Consider the following 15689-nt stretch of genomic DNA (forward strand, 5'->3'; position numbering starts at 1 on the left):
GTGTCTAGTACATAGGAAATATTAGCTAGTGTTAGCCCACTGAAGAAATGGGGGAGTCGTCAAAGGCAGAAATCACTGACTTGACTGGAAGAAGAGAGTTCTAATTGAGTTGTACTGTTCTTGCTATTCAGACACCCCAATTTTTGTGGGTGATGGATTGAACTAGGTGGCTTCTGTTCAACTCAAATATTTTATCAGCCCTGGAACCCACCAACAAAGGTATTTTGCCAGGTGCCTTAAATAGGTTGTCTTGATTAATTATCCCAACCTTGCAAGGACTAATAGTAGCTAACACATATTCAGCTGGGCACTACTGTGGTACTTAAATGTGTCAACTCATTTTATCCTCATAGGATTCCAGAAGTGGAGATGGGTGGAGATAGTAGTGGGCACCCAACGCAAGGTTCAAGGAAGGAGAGGTCTGTGGAAGAGCTTTAGGCTTTGATTTAACAAGATGGAGCTCTGGATACAAGATGCCTTTCTGTCACCATCTACTTCCACCACATTTAGTGATGCAACATCCTTGGTATAGCGGCAGTAGCTCCATGCCTCAGAGTCTCGGAACCCAGAGGGAGCTTCCTGAGGATGCAGGCATAAACAGTCAGAGATGCTCCCTAACCCTCAGACCTGCCCCCCTCAGTGCTGGTCTTCTCTGTCTTGATTCTGACTCTATGAAGAGGGATGGTCTAGTTTTGTCTCCTTCAAATCATCTGTGTTGCTCAGAGATCTAAGGAACAATAGGGGCTAGTGGCCACCGTATCCAAATTTGGGGGGCAGAAACCATTGTCATCACCAGGTCTTTTAATCAATGAAAAACAAAGATCACTAATTAAATTTATATCTGTAAATTCTGTAGGTGGTGCTTTGGTAAATGCATACAAATCAAACTGAACAGTACCTGTTTTCAAAGAGTTTATAAACCATGTCATCTTTGTAAATGAGCCCAAATTACAGGTGTCTTCTGAAAACACAATTAAAATAATAATATTTCACAACACAAAATAGACTCGGGGATAAAGAGTATAAAATTATCTTACACAGATATTTTAATAATAGAAGAACCTTACACTACTGTCCCCAAAATGTCCTAAAACACCACCCATCAGACAAGTCCCTACTCAATTCCCAATAAATGGAGAAAAACTCAGCCTGACATTCCAGGACTCAGCAATGAGACCCTACCTAGTCTTCCTCTTCTGCCATATACCCCTGCATTCCCCACAAACCACTCTTAGAAACAAGACAGACCAATTGCTGCTTCAAGAGTACAGACTGCATTTTCTGCTACCGAGCAGTCGGTCGTGTTCACACTGCTGCTTCTGTGATGTCCTGACTCAAACCCCATTTCAGCCTCTCCTTCAAGTCACATCTCAAAAGCCATACTTTTCTTCATGAAGCCTTTCTTCTCCTCCCCCAATAAAAATGATCTTGTCCTCTTTGAACCACCAGAGGTCTTTGCGGTGTATATATATATGTAAATATGAACATATAACACTTTTATTATGGTGATTTACATTATGACTTCGGGCGTGATTACCTAATTTCCCACATTAGCTTGTAAACTCTTAAGGATTAGTGACCATGGTTTACTTCTGAAATTACCTTTATAACCACTACTCTGGCTGATACGGTGCTTGTAACACAGGAATTCAATAAGCATTTACTGAATTACTATTTTACTAATAGTGTTAATGAAATAGTGATCTCTTATGGAATATCAACTATGGGCAAAGGATGATATTTATATATCTCATATATATATCATATATCATATATATCATATATACATATCTCATTTAATATTCAAAATCCTGTGACTTAGAAAATTAAGGATTAAGGAGCTTTAAATTAGTTGTTCAAGGTTACGCAGCAAGCAGAATCCCCAACTCTTACCATAACAGCAAGATGCCCTTTGAATCTGAATCCAAACTTGTCAGACTCCAACATGTGCCCCAAGTCAACACTATATAAAAGTGATAAAATTTAAAGAATATTTTGCTTTTAATTTTTAGATAAATAAATTTGGCAAATTTGAAACAAAACCACAGATTGTGGCAGTGAGGAGAGCTACTTTTCAAAATTAACTTTAAGGATTAGAATGAGTTTTGAAGATTAAAAATATATATAATGAAGAATCTGTATCACTACAGTCCAAGAAATGTAAAAGATGGGGAAAGAGACCATTTGAGGCATTTATTTAGAAGAATGATCTATGAGTAAGCTGAATTTGCATATTGTAATAGAAAGGCGCAGGTTTGGGTTAAAACAAAACACAGTAGGGTTAAAATTCTGGGTGTAATGTTTTTAGCCTTGGTCCTCGGGCAAGTTATTTAACCTTCCTAACCTCAGTCTTCCCAAAGGGTAGGTGACAGTAATAATAACTGCTTTCATAGATAATGCAAGTATTAGATAGGTATTGGGTATATAACCCAACAAATGATGGGTACTACTAACATTATTATTAATAATATTGTTTTCATGCAAAGTGACTGTGCTAAGCCAGTGTTCTTGAGAAGAATGGAAAAGCAGGGCTGCCATTACTGTTCCCAAACTTTCACATTATGAGAGGGTAATATGGGAAGAGCAGAGCAGAAACAAAGGCCAGCAGCACAGCTAGCCTGAATATCCAACATTTCCTTCTCTTCAGACTGACTCCCAAATTCTCTCTTGAAACTAATGAACTGAAAAATCAAAACACGGAAATCAAGTTGGATCCTCCTCCCCTTTAAAATCTCTCAAGAATATTCTAGATCCCCACCCAAGCAGCCTTTCTCATCTTCTTTCAGAGAACATGTTTTTGGAAGTAGGACAAGCAGTATGGCATTTGGCATCAGTCTCACCAGCATCAAACACCACACCCACCATTTTTGTTTTCAGGTGCTTCTAGTTTATTATCTGATGCTCAGGGTCCTCAAATGTTAACTGGAGAGACTATCTCCTGGAAGGGATGCTCTGAGAAGTATATGTGGCCATGACTATTCAGTGCCCAGCACAAAGCAGGCGCTCAATAATGACTAATTAATTCCCTTTCCCCTCTGTGGTTCCCCCTAAGTGGAGAATAATCAAATTCTTTGGGCAAATATGTTATGTCTCTAAATGGCACCTGCCACCATGGATGGATGGTTAGGATCTGAAAAGTGCTATCTCATTTAAATAAGCCACAGAATTGTAATCACCGAGGGATGAGTTACAGACATTACTGATTATGGCTGTACCCAAACCAGTGTCCTGAAAGTGACAGGCTTTTATCTTAAAAGAAAAAAAAAAAATTCCTTGAAAAGTCCCTGAGCTATTCAGTCTACTAGAAAACATGTGTCTGGAAACCCAACATCTGCAGAAAGCAAAAGGGTCCAAGAATGACCAATTTATTTTTTTCTCTTACAGCTTTCCAAATAGAGGAGAGAGAACACAAACATGAAGCTGGATTTGGGGTTTCTGATATATTTTAGCAAATTACAACTGAAAACAAAACAAAACAAAACATGTTCTGGTGCAAGGTCTAACACTTTTCAAACCAGTATGCTGGAGCCGAATTTGAAGTCAACTATCACAGCACCTGTGATAAAGTTACTCTGAAGTTATCAAGAAGTTCCTTGGTTTGTGGAATTCCATTATGTGTGTTAGGAACTTTTCACTATTTTGTAAATTATTAACTCATTTCCTCTAAAATCAAAGAAAACATGACTATCCAAACCTAACAGATAAAACAGATATTCTTAACATTCATTATTGCAATTTGCACATTCAACCACTGGGAAAAAAAGTCCTTTTCCTTTCCCTCTTCATTTTTAATTTCTTATTAGTTATCTGTTGAGAGAGAAAGAGAGAGACAGATGAGCTGTACCACAGGAAGGGAACCTCCAATACTTTGACAATATTAAAGGAACCATAATAATTGTTTTCTGAAAAAACACCACCAGTTCTCCTACCTATAACTTTGCACCACATTCACATACGTAAATTATTATCCGATTATCATTCTAATAATTACATATGGATATCTGTGTATATATATGTGTGCATGTGCCCGTAGAGACACACACACACAGTTCATAAATCCAAAAGGCATTCTCAGAAAAGCTCTATGAGAAAAGGACTTAAGCCGCCCAGGGAATGGAAGAGCGTTTAAATAAATCCTGTAATTTAGGCACAGCTCCTGCTTTTCAGCAAGCACTGCTGCTGGAGCCTCTTCATTTAGGAGGTCTCATATTCTTTTTTAGATATTTGTTCCCTGTTCAGCTTAGTCTAATTGGTACTTCCTTTCGAAAGGGAAGGAGGCGGTAAAAAGGGAATTTGCGCCCCGACTCTGGAAGCAGGAGTCCCTTCCACACCCCAGCAGTTGATCGCCGTCTCCCTCCCGCTGGGCCCGCTGCTGCTCGTCTTCCAGTCGCAATGGGAAAGGTGGCGGCCAGCAGAGCAAGGCCACGGAGTAGATGAAGTCAAGATTCAACCGGATAACTCACCTCCTCCCCAGCCCCGACTCCCACCCATTACCGTCTACAGCCCCCTTCCCTCTCATCCCCTTCCGTGTCACGCTAAGGTGCAGCCACCCCGGGGGGTAGCGGGGGTGCGGGGGTGGCAGGTGGGTGGGGAGAGCTGGGGGCTTCCTTCGCACCCACCCCGACGCGCCCTAGAAGAATGTCCTCTGGGGAAGGGGCTGCCGCCAACTTGGAGGAACTTAGAAGGCAAAGGCTGCCGCGCCCCGACTTCGGCGGGGCCTCAACCCTGAAGGCGAGGGGCGGAAAAGGGCAGTCGGGACGAGGGCGGGCACCCCCGGGCTTACCACGAGCACGGGGACCCCGGCGGCCAGCGAGTAGAGGAGCACTGGGGGCACGGCGCTGCTGTCCTCTGGGCCCGGGTAGGGCTTGCGGTAGGCGCTGTCGTGGCAGAAGAAGCCCTGCACGTTCACAGTGAACGTGTCCGTGTATTCGAAGTAGTATGCCAGCATCACCGTCCCTGCCATTATCACCATCTGGAAATAGAGCATGCTGCTGGTGAGCGCCGCGGGCAGCCGGGGCATGCACGCCTCCCGGGCCGGGCCGAGCCGAGCGGGCGGCGGACGGGCCCCCTCCCGGGTCCGCCGAGGCAGCCACCGGGGGCGCGGCGGCGGGGGCGGCGGGAGGACGAGGCGCGGGAGGCAGGATGGAGCCGCCGGAGGAAGAGGCGGAGGCAGGTCCGGGTTTCGAGGCGCCGGCGGGCTGCGGAGGAGGCGGCTACCCCCGGACGAACCCCCGCTCCCCTCCCCGCCCCCTGCCCGCCGCAAGCACCGCCCGCCCGGGCGCGGGGTCGCGCGGGAGGGCGGGGAGTCCCGGGCGGCGGGCCGCGGCCGGGCGAGACACCTTTCGCTCTGCAGCCGCGCGGGGCCGAGCCCCCCAGGCCCGCCCGGAGGAGGGGCGGACCGATTGGCGGCGGCTGGGACAGCGGCACCTGTACCCCTCGGAGGGCGGACGCAGTGGAGCTGGCGAAGCTCCTCACAGGGGTAAAAACCAAAAAGGGGGGAGGGGAGGCAGTAGAGAAGGAGCTTCTAGAAACTCCCTTCCGAGGCAGCAGCTGGGTGGTTTAGGAAACCCGCGCAATGTCTGGGAAAATGGTGCGCGGACGCGTCTTCGGAGCGCAGCCCCGTAAAGCACCAAGTGCCGATTCCGCGCAGCGACTTTCAGCCGGCGCCTCTTTGGATTCCTTAACCCCGTGCAGGACACACGCCCAGCGCGGGTTTCTAGGCGCAATGAGAAACATTATCCCAGAGGATTTTAGATTCTGAGTTGTTTTGCTTCCCCCTCCAGCTTCCTAGGGCTTTGTATGTAAAAACAGAAATCATAGCTCAGGAGTTCCCGAAGCATCATGTCTTGTACAACGGCCCCTTCCTCGTTCAGGTAGTCTCCTCTGGCTCATCTTCTCAGTTTCCCTTTATTAGCTGCTTTTGAGACGAGGCACTGCAGATTCCTGGGACCCAGCAGTGGCAGCCCCTAGGGAAGGGAAAAGGGCCATTTGCCTCACCTCGCCATTCCCTGAGTTCCCAGGTACTGCCGGGATTCCCCAGGGGTCAAGTGAAAGGAGAGGGAGACCGAGGGCTCACACCACAGGCATACAAAACACACCCATACGTTGGGCAGGCACGCGTGTGCGTGGGTATGTAAGTAGCTGTGCAACTGCATGTATGTAAGGTGCCCGTTTCGTGATGCCGTGTGGGTCCTCGCCTGCAAGATTAGGCAGCAGACTGAGGGGGCTTGGGGAGGGGGAGGGGTGGAGCTTAGTGGATCCTGACACTGCTTACCTTTCACTCCGGAGAGCAGGTAGGAAGCCTGTATGCAACGCGAGGCGATGAAAATACTCCTAGAGCCCTGCCCTTCTCATTATAACGTGGAATTACCTTAGGAGATTTGTAGAATACTCATGTTAATGGGCTGTAGCCTGATGGTTTTTAGAGGTGGGCCTTTATCATCAGGAAAAAAAAAAACACTTTTAAGCTAAAAAAAGGCCTTTTAAATTTGGCAAATGATTGGTGGTTTAGGGATGAGATAATAATGGCAGTGTGACTTTCTTTAATGTAGAATTATTTTACCCTCCATGTTATTACAGATATCATTTAATAACTAATTACTTAGTGCTTACCAAGAAAACAACACCGAAAAACCTATGCAATAAGTAATTTGGGGCAGTGGGGAGCAAACTGTTCCTAAATGGACAAGCAAGACTTATCATACGATGAAAATATAACTACTACAAAGATACATGGTCTAGTGCTACATTCAGAAAATCATTCTAAGACTGTAAGGGTGTTTAAACTGCAAATCTGGTTCTAAATCCTGTTTAATAGAATTTGGGGAAGAATGGTGTTAATTTAAAAGGGTAGTTTTAAGGGGCTTCCCTGGTGGCGCCGTGGTTGAGGGTCCGCCTGACGATGCAGGGGACATGGGTTCGTGCCCCGGTCCGGGAAGATCGCACGTGCCGCGGAGCGGCTGGGCCCGTGAGCCATGGCCACTGAGCCTGCGCGTCCGGAGCCTGTGCTCCGCAACGGGAGGGGCCACAACAGTAAGAGGCCCGCATACCACAAAAATAAATAAATAAAAGGGTAGTTTTAAAATGTAACTTTGGGTTAAGGAGAGTCTAATGTAGGTAATGTATTCAAACTGATGAAAACATGCATTACTTTTGAAATTAAAATGCACTATAATGCACTGTACCGGTGTTATGTGTGCCTAGTACTGTTCGTGTAACAAAGCTGGGTCCTCATTTGTCCTGTTCACTGCTCTATCCCCAGCGTGAGCAGTGTATGGTATACTGTAGATATTTAATCTTTGAATGAATTAAAGAACTTACTCCTCTAAGAACAACAGGGAAGTGTTTTCACGTATAAAATTTACATCAAGGTTCGGGAATCCCAATCTTTATGTCCCCCAGATAAACCTAGCCTGTATACTTATTTGGCACACAGGGCAATGTAAGAGCAACGACTCTGGTTCTGCCTCAGTTCAAGTCTCAGCCCCACCACTTAACCAGTTCTGGGAACCTGGGCAAAATGCTTAATCTCTTCCTGCCTTGGTTTCATCACCGGTAAAATTGGGATGATACTCGTACCTACTTTACAAGGTTGACATGAGGATTACTGATACTCATTTCATTATGTCTGGCACATTGTGTTTAAATTCTATAAAGTTTAACCTTTAGTCATACATGTATCTAGCCTGCCTGAACCCAGGTCATTCTAACACCCACCCATCACCAGTCACTTCCTTCTCTTTTTATTGCATACAAAATGATTCTAGGTGTATCCATATTTCTGTGTATATTTTTCTGTAGATGTGTGCACATTCTATCTTCTCTTTCAGATGGTATCCACCTCAAGAATAAGATATGATTTTCCTTCAGAATTCTCAATACCCCCATGATTTGTTCATGTTAGATGGTCAAAAAGTGTTGTTGCCCGACTCATGGTTGACTAACCATCCAATGTGGAAATTCAAGGTTAATAATCTTAACTCACATTATAAAGATACCGACATGGAATTAAACTTCCATGAATATTTGCACAGCTTGGTTATACATAGAAATGGTGTGAGGCAGATGAAAGAGCCTGAGCAATATGCCTTTGGGCTGCTTCCTTCACTTTCCTGAGCCTGAGCTTCTTTGAGGACAAAATGAACTAACTTTTCTCACCTCTGGGCTTTGTACCAAAGAAGTACCAAAGAAGGTACTTATTTAGTGCGTTTCTTCATTTTATTTTCCTATGAATCATGTAAGCTAATTCTTTTCCAAAATACGTTTTTCAACTTCAAAGAATCCTTTGGAACCCTGCCTCAATTCTTAATTTAACTACCTGTTTCTAGATTTAGTAAAAAAACACTACTCATATTTAATCTTTTGGAATCTTGCCCAAATGCTTAATTTAATTCTTAGGGCATATCATTGTGCTTTCAAATGTATTGTGGCCGTCAGTCTTTCTTAACAAAACATTGTCCTGTCCAAATTCTCCCCATGTCAGCTCCTACTAAAGTAAGTAATGTAGGTCAACAGTGCGGTATTTATAACTCTTTTATTTTCCAACTTCCAGTGATTCATATTGTATTTATCTGTGCATGACTTAACAACCACTCCATCCCACCATGTTTCTCCACCTATAAAACATGAACAATGATAAATACTGGCACAGATCTTGGGGGAATCATTTATCAGTTCCAATACCTCCCATCTACCCACCCCAATACTCATGCTCCAGTAAGAACTATCAAGGTGCTAGACTGGCATAGAAAGATGTAGTCCTTGTCTGCATGGTTTATAACTTTTCTTCTATAGATAGAAGACAAATGTACAAAAAGGAAAGGTGGAGGGGACCTTTAGGTTGGTAGCAAGTGCAAAGACCATTTGAATAATCCTTGGGAAGCCAAGCATTGAATATTTGTGGATAGCTAGATGACTGAGTGTATTCTTCTTCTTTAAGTTTGAGAACCTAATGTGCCTGCTAAAACGGAACAGGAGATGGACCTGACCCCTCAGGATTATGACCAGCTGGGTTCCGTACAACAAATCTATGAATACCGAGAGCCAGATTGAGATTCTCTGCTCAGGTTCAGGGATTTGGACCTCATTAGTTTATAGACAGAATGTTTCTGGCAGAGATACCTGAGCATTTCCAAGGACCAAAGGAGATATGGAATTATAAACAATGGTTTCCATGTGTTTCAGGTAACTGAGAGGTAAACCCAGGCATTTTCCTGAAATTTTCTCATTCCATGTGCAAAAACAGAGATAAGTAACATTACTTTCAATGCATAGCTGAGATGGTGAGATAAATAACATTAATTTCAGTTCATAGACGAGATGGTAAGGTATGAATTCAGAAGCCTTTACATAAATGGACTAGGGAAGCCCTCCAAAAGAAGAATAGAGTCCTTCTTTTAAAAACAACAAAAATCTGTATTCATAATGCTGAACCTGCACTAGAGATGTTTAAGGAGATTCACATGTGTGACAAGCTACAGGACTTTGTACTAATGAAGAACATTAAATATTAACATATACTGGTAGAAGATCTCATGGGAATGGGTTTGGGAAAAAAAGACTTTTTATAGGCCAGATAGCTGTGTTCAGAATAAGTAATTCATTCTAATACTTATTGAACTGCAAAAGACAATATCTCAACAGATCTTTATTGACCTGGATCTAGAAAATGAACAATTGCACTAGTTTACTAACTTCCAAACAATTTGATATAGAAAACACCCCTGAAGCTTGAATAAGAAATATGATGTAGGACTGGTTAACTAAAGAAATGTTGTGCTTAAACACATTCATACAAACTCGAAGAGACAACATCCTCATATGAAAACTAAAGAGAGATAGGAGCATTTGGGATTACACCTTTGACCTCTATTTTGAGTGTCATAGCATACTGCATCCTCACAGGATGATTTTCAGTGCTTGATTTAGGAGGTAACTGCTTTCTCAAGAAAACAGGGAAAAAACAGCTAGAATAGTAATTTGTATGTCTGCCTTTGAGGTTCCAGCTGTAATGGGATGTTTACCTCAAAGGCCAGATGCTTCTGACCTGAATAAGTGGTACTTATCTTCCTCTAGAACCACTAAGATATCTTTAAAGTACCTTACTCTGTGACTGTATTACAGCTATTCTATTCTTCTATATTTCCAGTATTTAAAATTTTCATTTTCAAAACAGTTATCACAAACGAAGCACATATTTTATTAGAAAACCTAGTTATATTTCACTGAAGGTATAGGTGTGAAATTGATAGAACAGGTAAGAGGACCCAAATTTATTAAATATGAAGGCAGGGAAAGAACAGAAAAACTTAACTAACATGCTGTCATTTAAAATTATTGTTATTATCCTATATTAAAATTAAAAATTTAAATTATTAAGTTAGCAAAAGTTAATTGGGACATGCTGCTAATACTTAAACTGTGTGGCCATGACAATCACTTAGCCTCTCTGAATCTCAGTCTGCTCATCTGTTAAACTGGGTTAGTGAATCTTTACAAAGACATCGAATGGCTTATATTTATAAAATGTTTCATAAATATTAAAGCACTGGACAAATCTACATTAGAAAGCATTTTGATTAGGAGGAGAGCATACCTCATCTGAGTGGGTCCTGGCTTTTCTCCCCAGCACTGAGTTTCAGTTCCCCAAAGCTCAGATTAATTGCTTCCTGCTCTGTTACCATGTCTGTGAATATTGAATTGTTTACCATATGTTTCAGTGATAAAAAAGTTATTTTGTTAAGTATAAATCTATGGATCCATAACATCAGGGGAAGTTTCAAAATATTCAAGTTCCCTAAGAATACCTTTAAACAATTGGTAAGGATAAGAACGTAAGAGTGTGTCAGTTAAGTATGATGGGTAAGCCTGAGGACTGGGGATGCTACAGAACTGACTTCATATCTTTACTCTGTAGATTCATAACTGAGGGACCTTGGCCAAGTCATTTTAATTTCTGTAGTGTCCTAAAATGAGGATAATGTTGCCTACTTCACCAAGATGTGATATAGAACCTTGGCCATTCACGACGATAAGTGATCATTACGGTTATTGTTACTCTTCTGGTATAATTAATCCTGCCACTGCTGGATCAGCAAAACTTTTATTGATCCATTTGGAAAAGTGCCTGCATAAAATTCTGCTGAACTGTCGTTGTAACTTCATGTTACTTGAAGACACCTGAAAGTCATTATGTGAGCTATGATAAATGAGAACCATCCTACTAAACAAAATCACAAATCCTGCTAACACTTTGAGAAACAGTTTCTTTAGCAGCGATACGGAGCATGTGGCGCCAACTATGCTGATGACAGCTGCAGGTCCTTTGTCAAAGATACAGCTTGTGAATGCCAATCAGCATTTGTTTGGTTGTCCTTCAATGCACTAGGTAATGACTGAAGCAAAGATACAACAGAAATTAGACACTGAAAATGGTTCCTTATGTTCATACATGGACCATGATAAACTATTAGTACTACTAGTTTAAAATCAGATGATTTTTGGAATGCTATTTTAGTGAGAGCACAAAGGCTTCTGGCATGATGAATTTCTGCCCTAAATTTCATCATTCTTGAATGTGTTCATAAATTACTGAGCTTTTTCCACTTACAAGTTTACACCTATAAGCATGGAAAGTAATTTTTTGGTCAAGTAAAGAAATAATGTCTTAATTGCTGAATTGGAAGCTAATAAGTAGCAGAAAAATTACCATTAAGGTATAAGTATTTATAGATTGTATCACTTTGAAGGAAAGTGGGGAAGTATTTGGAAGAGAAACATCACTGTGCCTATTGTTTTGTTACTCTTGTGATTATCACCCTTTGTTATTAAGTCAGGTATGATGAATCATATTTCATTATTTATCAATTATGTTATTATATTCAATGCTTCGGTGTGTAATGGTGTCTTTAATGTACTTGATAAGGATAAAATATTTTACCTTGTTTTCCACTTACTGATGACTTGCTTTAATACTTCTTTTGTCTCATACAGATCTCCAATAAAAATAGAAGAACATGAATAGTAAAATCTTAATTAACTTCAGAAAGGCTCATGAAATAGGGTATCCTGGGGAACTACTGCTTTTATTAATAGAAACCCTCTAACGTTTTTTGTCAGAACTCTTAAATTAGTAATCAAATTGTGCTGAATGTACTATATTTTTCTTTGATGATCTGACATAGGGGTCATTATTTTGAAGCTCAGCTCTTACTGTTTATTATGATAGTGATTCTAGATGTAGGAGATTGATTTTTCTAAGTGCTGATGGTAGGATAAACTCTGGACATTTTGCGGAAAAAAATGCTTGAAATATATTTTTATTTATTTGAAACCACAATACTATCTATTGAGTGACTACTATATGCTAAAATAGTTCTAAGAATCTCTGATTCTTAAAACTACACTCCCCCCACTCCATTTACTAAAGAGATATGACAACATCAGTCTTCCAAAAAGTAGTATGCGGAATACAACCACTTAATTGAGGGTCCCAGTCTATGTGGAGTCCAGTTTGAGTAAATCAGGTTTTTACTAATCAAGATACCTATTTGTAATTCTACAGGAGCATAAAACATAAGCTGCTCTGAAGTGACACAGAGTTTTCATTTTAGTGTTTAGTGGACCTGGAAATGAGACCATAGGCTTGCGGAGTAGATTCCCTATGTCCTTTTAATATTGGATAATCCAGCTTAGCTACTGAATCAGAAGTGAAAATTTTGGGAGGATTGGGGATTGACACCTATATCAGTCTGCCTGGGTGGCCATAACAAAATACCATAGACTGGGTGGCTTTAAACAACAGAAATTTTTGTTTTTACATTTCTGGAGGCCGGAAGTTCAAGATCAAGGCACCATCCGGGTTGGTTTTTTGTGAAACCTCTCTATCTGGTGTGTAGACAGTGCCTTCTCACTGTATCTTCATCTGGCCTTTCCTCTGCCCTCGCATAGAGAGGTAGCTCTTCCTCTTCTCACAAAGACACCAATCCTAGCAGATTAGGATCCCAGCCTTATGACCTCATTTAACCTTAGTTATCTCCCTTTTAGAGGCCCTATCTCCAAATACAGTCACATTGGAGGTTAGAGCTTCAATATATTAGTGGTGAGAGGACATAATGCAGTCCATAAGAGCATCCCATTCTTCTCCCAATTCATTATATTAGAATGCTTCATTAGGTTGAACTGTATGAAATTGGCAACTTGAAGTGGATCAAACTATACAAGATCAATACAAATAAGCTTGATTGCTGAAATATCCAGGTGATTATTTCATAAATTGTAATGTTAGGAAAAAATAAGTTATATTTACTCACTGTTTAATGATGTCTGTGCCTCCCAACCTGATGGATTTCCAGTTGAACTCTTTAAAGTTAAGTTCAAGACCAAGTAAATTTTTATTACCTCATTGTAAAAGTCAGAAAACATGAGTTAAAATTGATTCAATTGTACATAACTTTAACGATTTACTTGGCAGTACAACTGCTCTGAAACCCTTCTCAACATGATTTTCAGAAGATAAATGTTGGTATCTGAAAGGACAGTCTTACTCAGTTGTACAGCCGGAAGTACAAAATGAATAAAATATGGGGAGTTTGGGCTAAGCACACACATGTTTTTTACCTTTGGGTCAGAAATTTAATTGCTGCTTCTTTCTCATATTGATAAGGAAACCAGATGCTAGGCTCCAGGAATTGCAACAAACCAATTACTGACAGGGAATGGAGTCCAGTATCAAGTGAGAGAAGAGTGCTTAGAAATCAGCTTCATCAGAGGGCTTTACCAATGCTGTCTGAATCGCCCAAGCCTCCTTTGTATTTAAATATTTCCCCCTTCTCTCCATCTGGCTATGTATGACTGCATGATGAGGAGCAGATAAAATATGCATCTGTTGCGTTTGTTTAGAAACATGTTTATTAAGAATTTATGCTCTGGAAAGGTACAGGCATAGTAAGAATAGATTACCTCCCATCTGCTCACAAAACATTACAATAAGGTCAATATTGTGAGTTTCCACACCTGAAAATCAGGAAGACAAAAATTTCTAAAAATATATACTATGCTACCTTAACTTAGTGGCAGATGGGAGGTAATACAGACACATTTGACTATTTACTGTGTGCCAGACACTTCACATGTTTCAATTGTATGTAGTTAATTCTAGAACCCTGCAATATTAAGCACCATTACCTCCCACTTTGCCAAATCTGAATCTCAGAGATACTTTCCTACTGGCCCACGATTAATAAGTAGCAGAACTGGTGTTTGAACTAGATCTGGCTGGTTCCCAGGAAATTTCTATTGTATCATATTGACAGTTTTTAATATGTTGTACCAATTCTACAAATACCATTTATATTTAATATAAATATATTAAAAGATATATTTGAATAGATAAACAAGCTGTGGTATATCCATATTAAGGAATACTATACAACAATAGAAAGGAATAAAGCTCCATAACTTGGGTGAACCTCAGAGGCTTTATGCTGAGTGAAGGAAGCCAGTTTCAATAGGTTATATACTGTACAATTCGATTTTTATGTCATTCTGGAAAAGACACATCTACAGTGATAGAATACCGATCAGTGGTTGCCACAGGCTAGGAGTGGGTGTGTGGGTGACTATAAAGAAATGGCACAAGGGAGTTCTTTGGGTGGTGGAGCTGTTCTGCATCCCAATTGTTGTGACAAGGATCTGAAATATACATAGGTTATAATTCATTGAACTGTACACAAAACATCAATAAAAAATTAAAAAGGAAATATTTGAAGAGTGGAAAATTATAAGAAAGACATCATCATACTAATAAAACTTTTGATATCTATACTTTTGCTCTTACACGTAAAGGTGACATGTTTTGTGAGAGTTTTTAATCCCATACAGAAAGGTATAAATTATGACTTAGCTGTATTTGAAAGATAATAAAATATGATGTTTAGAAATAATGAAGACTGATATGTACCTGCAACAGTCTTTTGGAATATGTATTCTTATATATATATACATATATATATCCTAAGGAATATTGTGAACATTTCAGACAAGAATTCAGCTTATTAATGTAAACATCCCATCCAATATCTGAGAAGAATGTAGATAGGGTTCTTCTGCCAGAGCTCCTTCTCATGGTAGCAGCTGGCAGAAATAGGCACCCTGTCCCAATGATTAAGGAAAAGCATACCAATTCCCATGAAGAACTAGAGAACTAGGAAAGAGACATTGGAAAAAACACATTTGTGCCAACTGAGCCTAGAAAATGGAGTTGAAAGGAGGCTGGGGCTGGTGGAGGGAGAGAGTGCCAGAATTTAATCTGGTCTATCAGAATTTCTCTGGCCACATCCACTGACCGTGTCCATGTGCCATACCTAAATTTAACAGTTTAATCAGGATTGACTTAGGAACTTGCATCACCGAAGGTTAGTGACAGAGGCTGGAGGAGGACTGGCCCTTTAAATGGTTCTTCTGTAGCTTCAGAAGGTTATTGAGCTTTCCCAAGATATCAGACATGTTATTAAATGAGTTAATGTATGAGAAAAGTGTGTATTATAAATTGTAGGGTACCACAGAAGTGTTACTTATTATTAACCTTAAAACTGGGAGACTGACTCAATGGAGTATATTAAGCTAGAGGAGGAACATCTGTAAGGTAACCAAGATACCAAATGCTCAGTCTTTGAAATGTTTAAATGTGC

General features: G+C 40.8%; 2 protein-coding genes across 10 annotated transcripts in view; one reads left to right on the forward strand and one right to left on the reverse strand.

Annotated features, from left to right (window-relative positions):
• PLPPR5 (phospholipid phosphatase related 5) overlaps nt 1-6398 on the reverse strand; it is a 124052-nt gene extending 117654 nt beyond the window's left edge. For 5 of the 9 annotated variants that reach the window (XR_010841799.1, XR_010841791.1, XM_059072891.2 and 2 more), the window contains exon 1: nt 4784-5087. Coding sequence is in view for 5 of the 9 variants with exons in the window: in XM_059072891.2 (XP_058928874.1) it covers nt 4784-5020 (237 nt within the window). In the remaining 4 variants the exon portion in view is untranslated. Of the gene's footprint in view, nt 1-4783; nt 5248-5339; nt 5967-6274 lie in introns of those variants that run through there. The other 4 variants (XM_067040362.1, XR_010841795.1, XR_010841793.1 and 1 more) reach the window with 4 other exon arrangements.
• Nucleotides 5143-15689, forward strand: part of LOC136793549 (uncharacterized) — a 158759-nt gene continuing 148212 nt past the window's right edge. The window contains exon 1 of the mRNA XM_067025458.1: nt 5143-5479. Within this exon, the coding sequence (XP_066881559.1) occupies nt 5143-5479 (337 nt within the window). The remainder of the gene's footprint in view (nt 5480-15689) is intronic.

Source organism: Kogia breviceps, chromosome 1 (genome assembly GCF_026419965.1).
Source record: "Kogia breviceps isolate mKogBre1 chromosome 1, mKogBre1 haplotype 1, whole genome shotgun sequence".
Lineage (NCBI taxonomy): Eukaryota > Metazoa > Chordata > Mammalia > Artiodactyla > Physeteridae > Kogia > Kogia breviceps.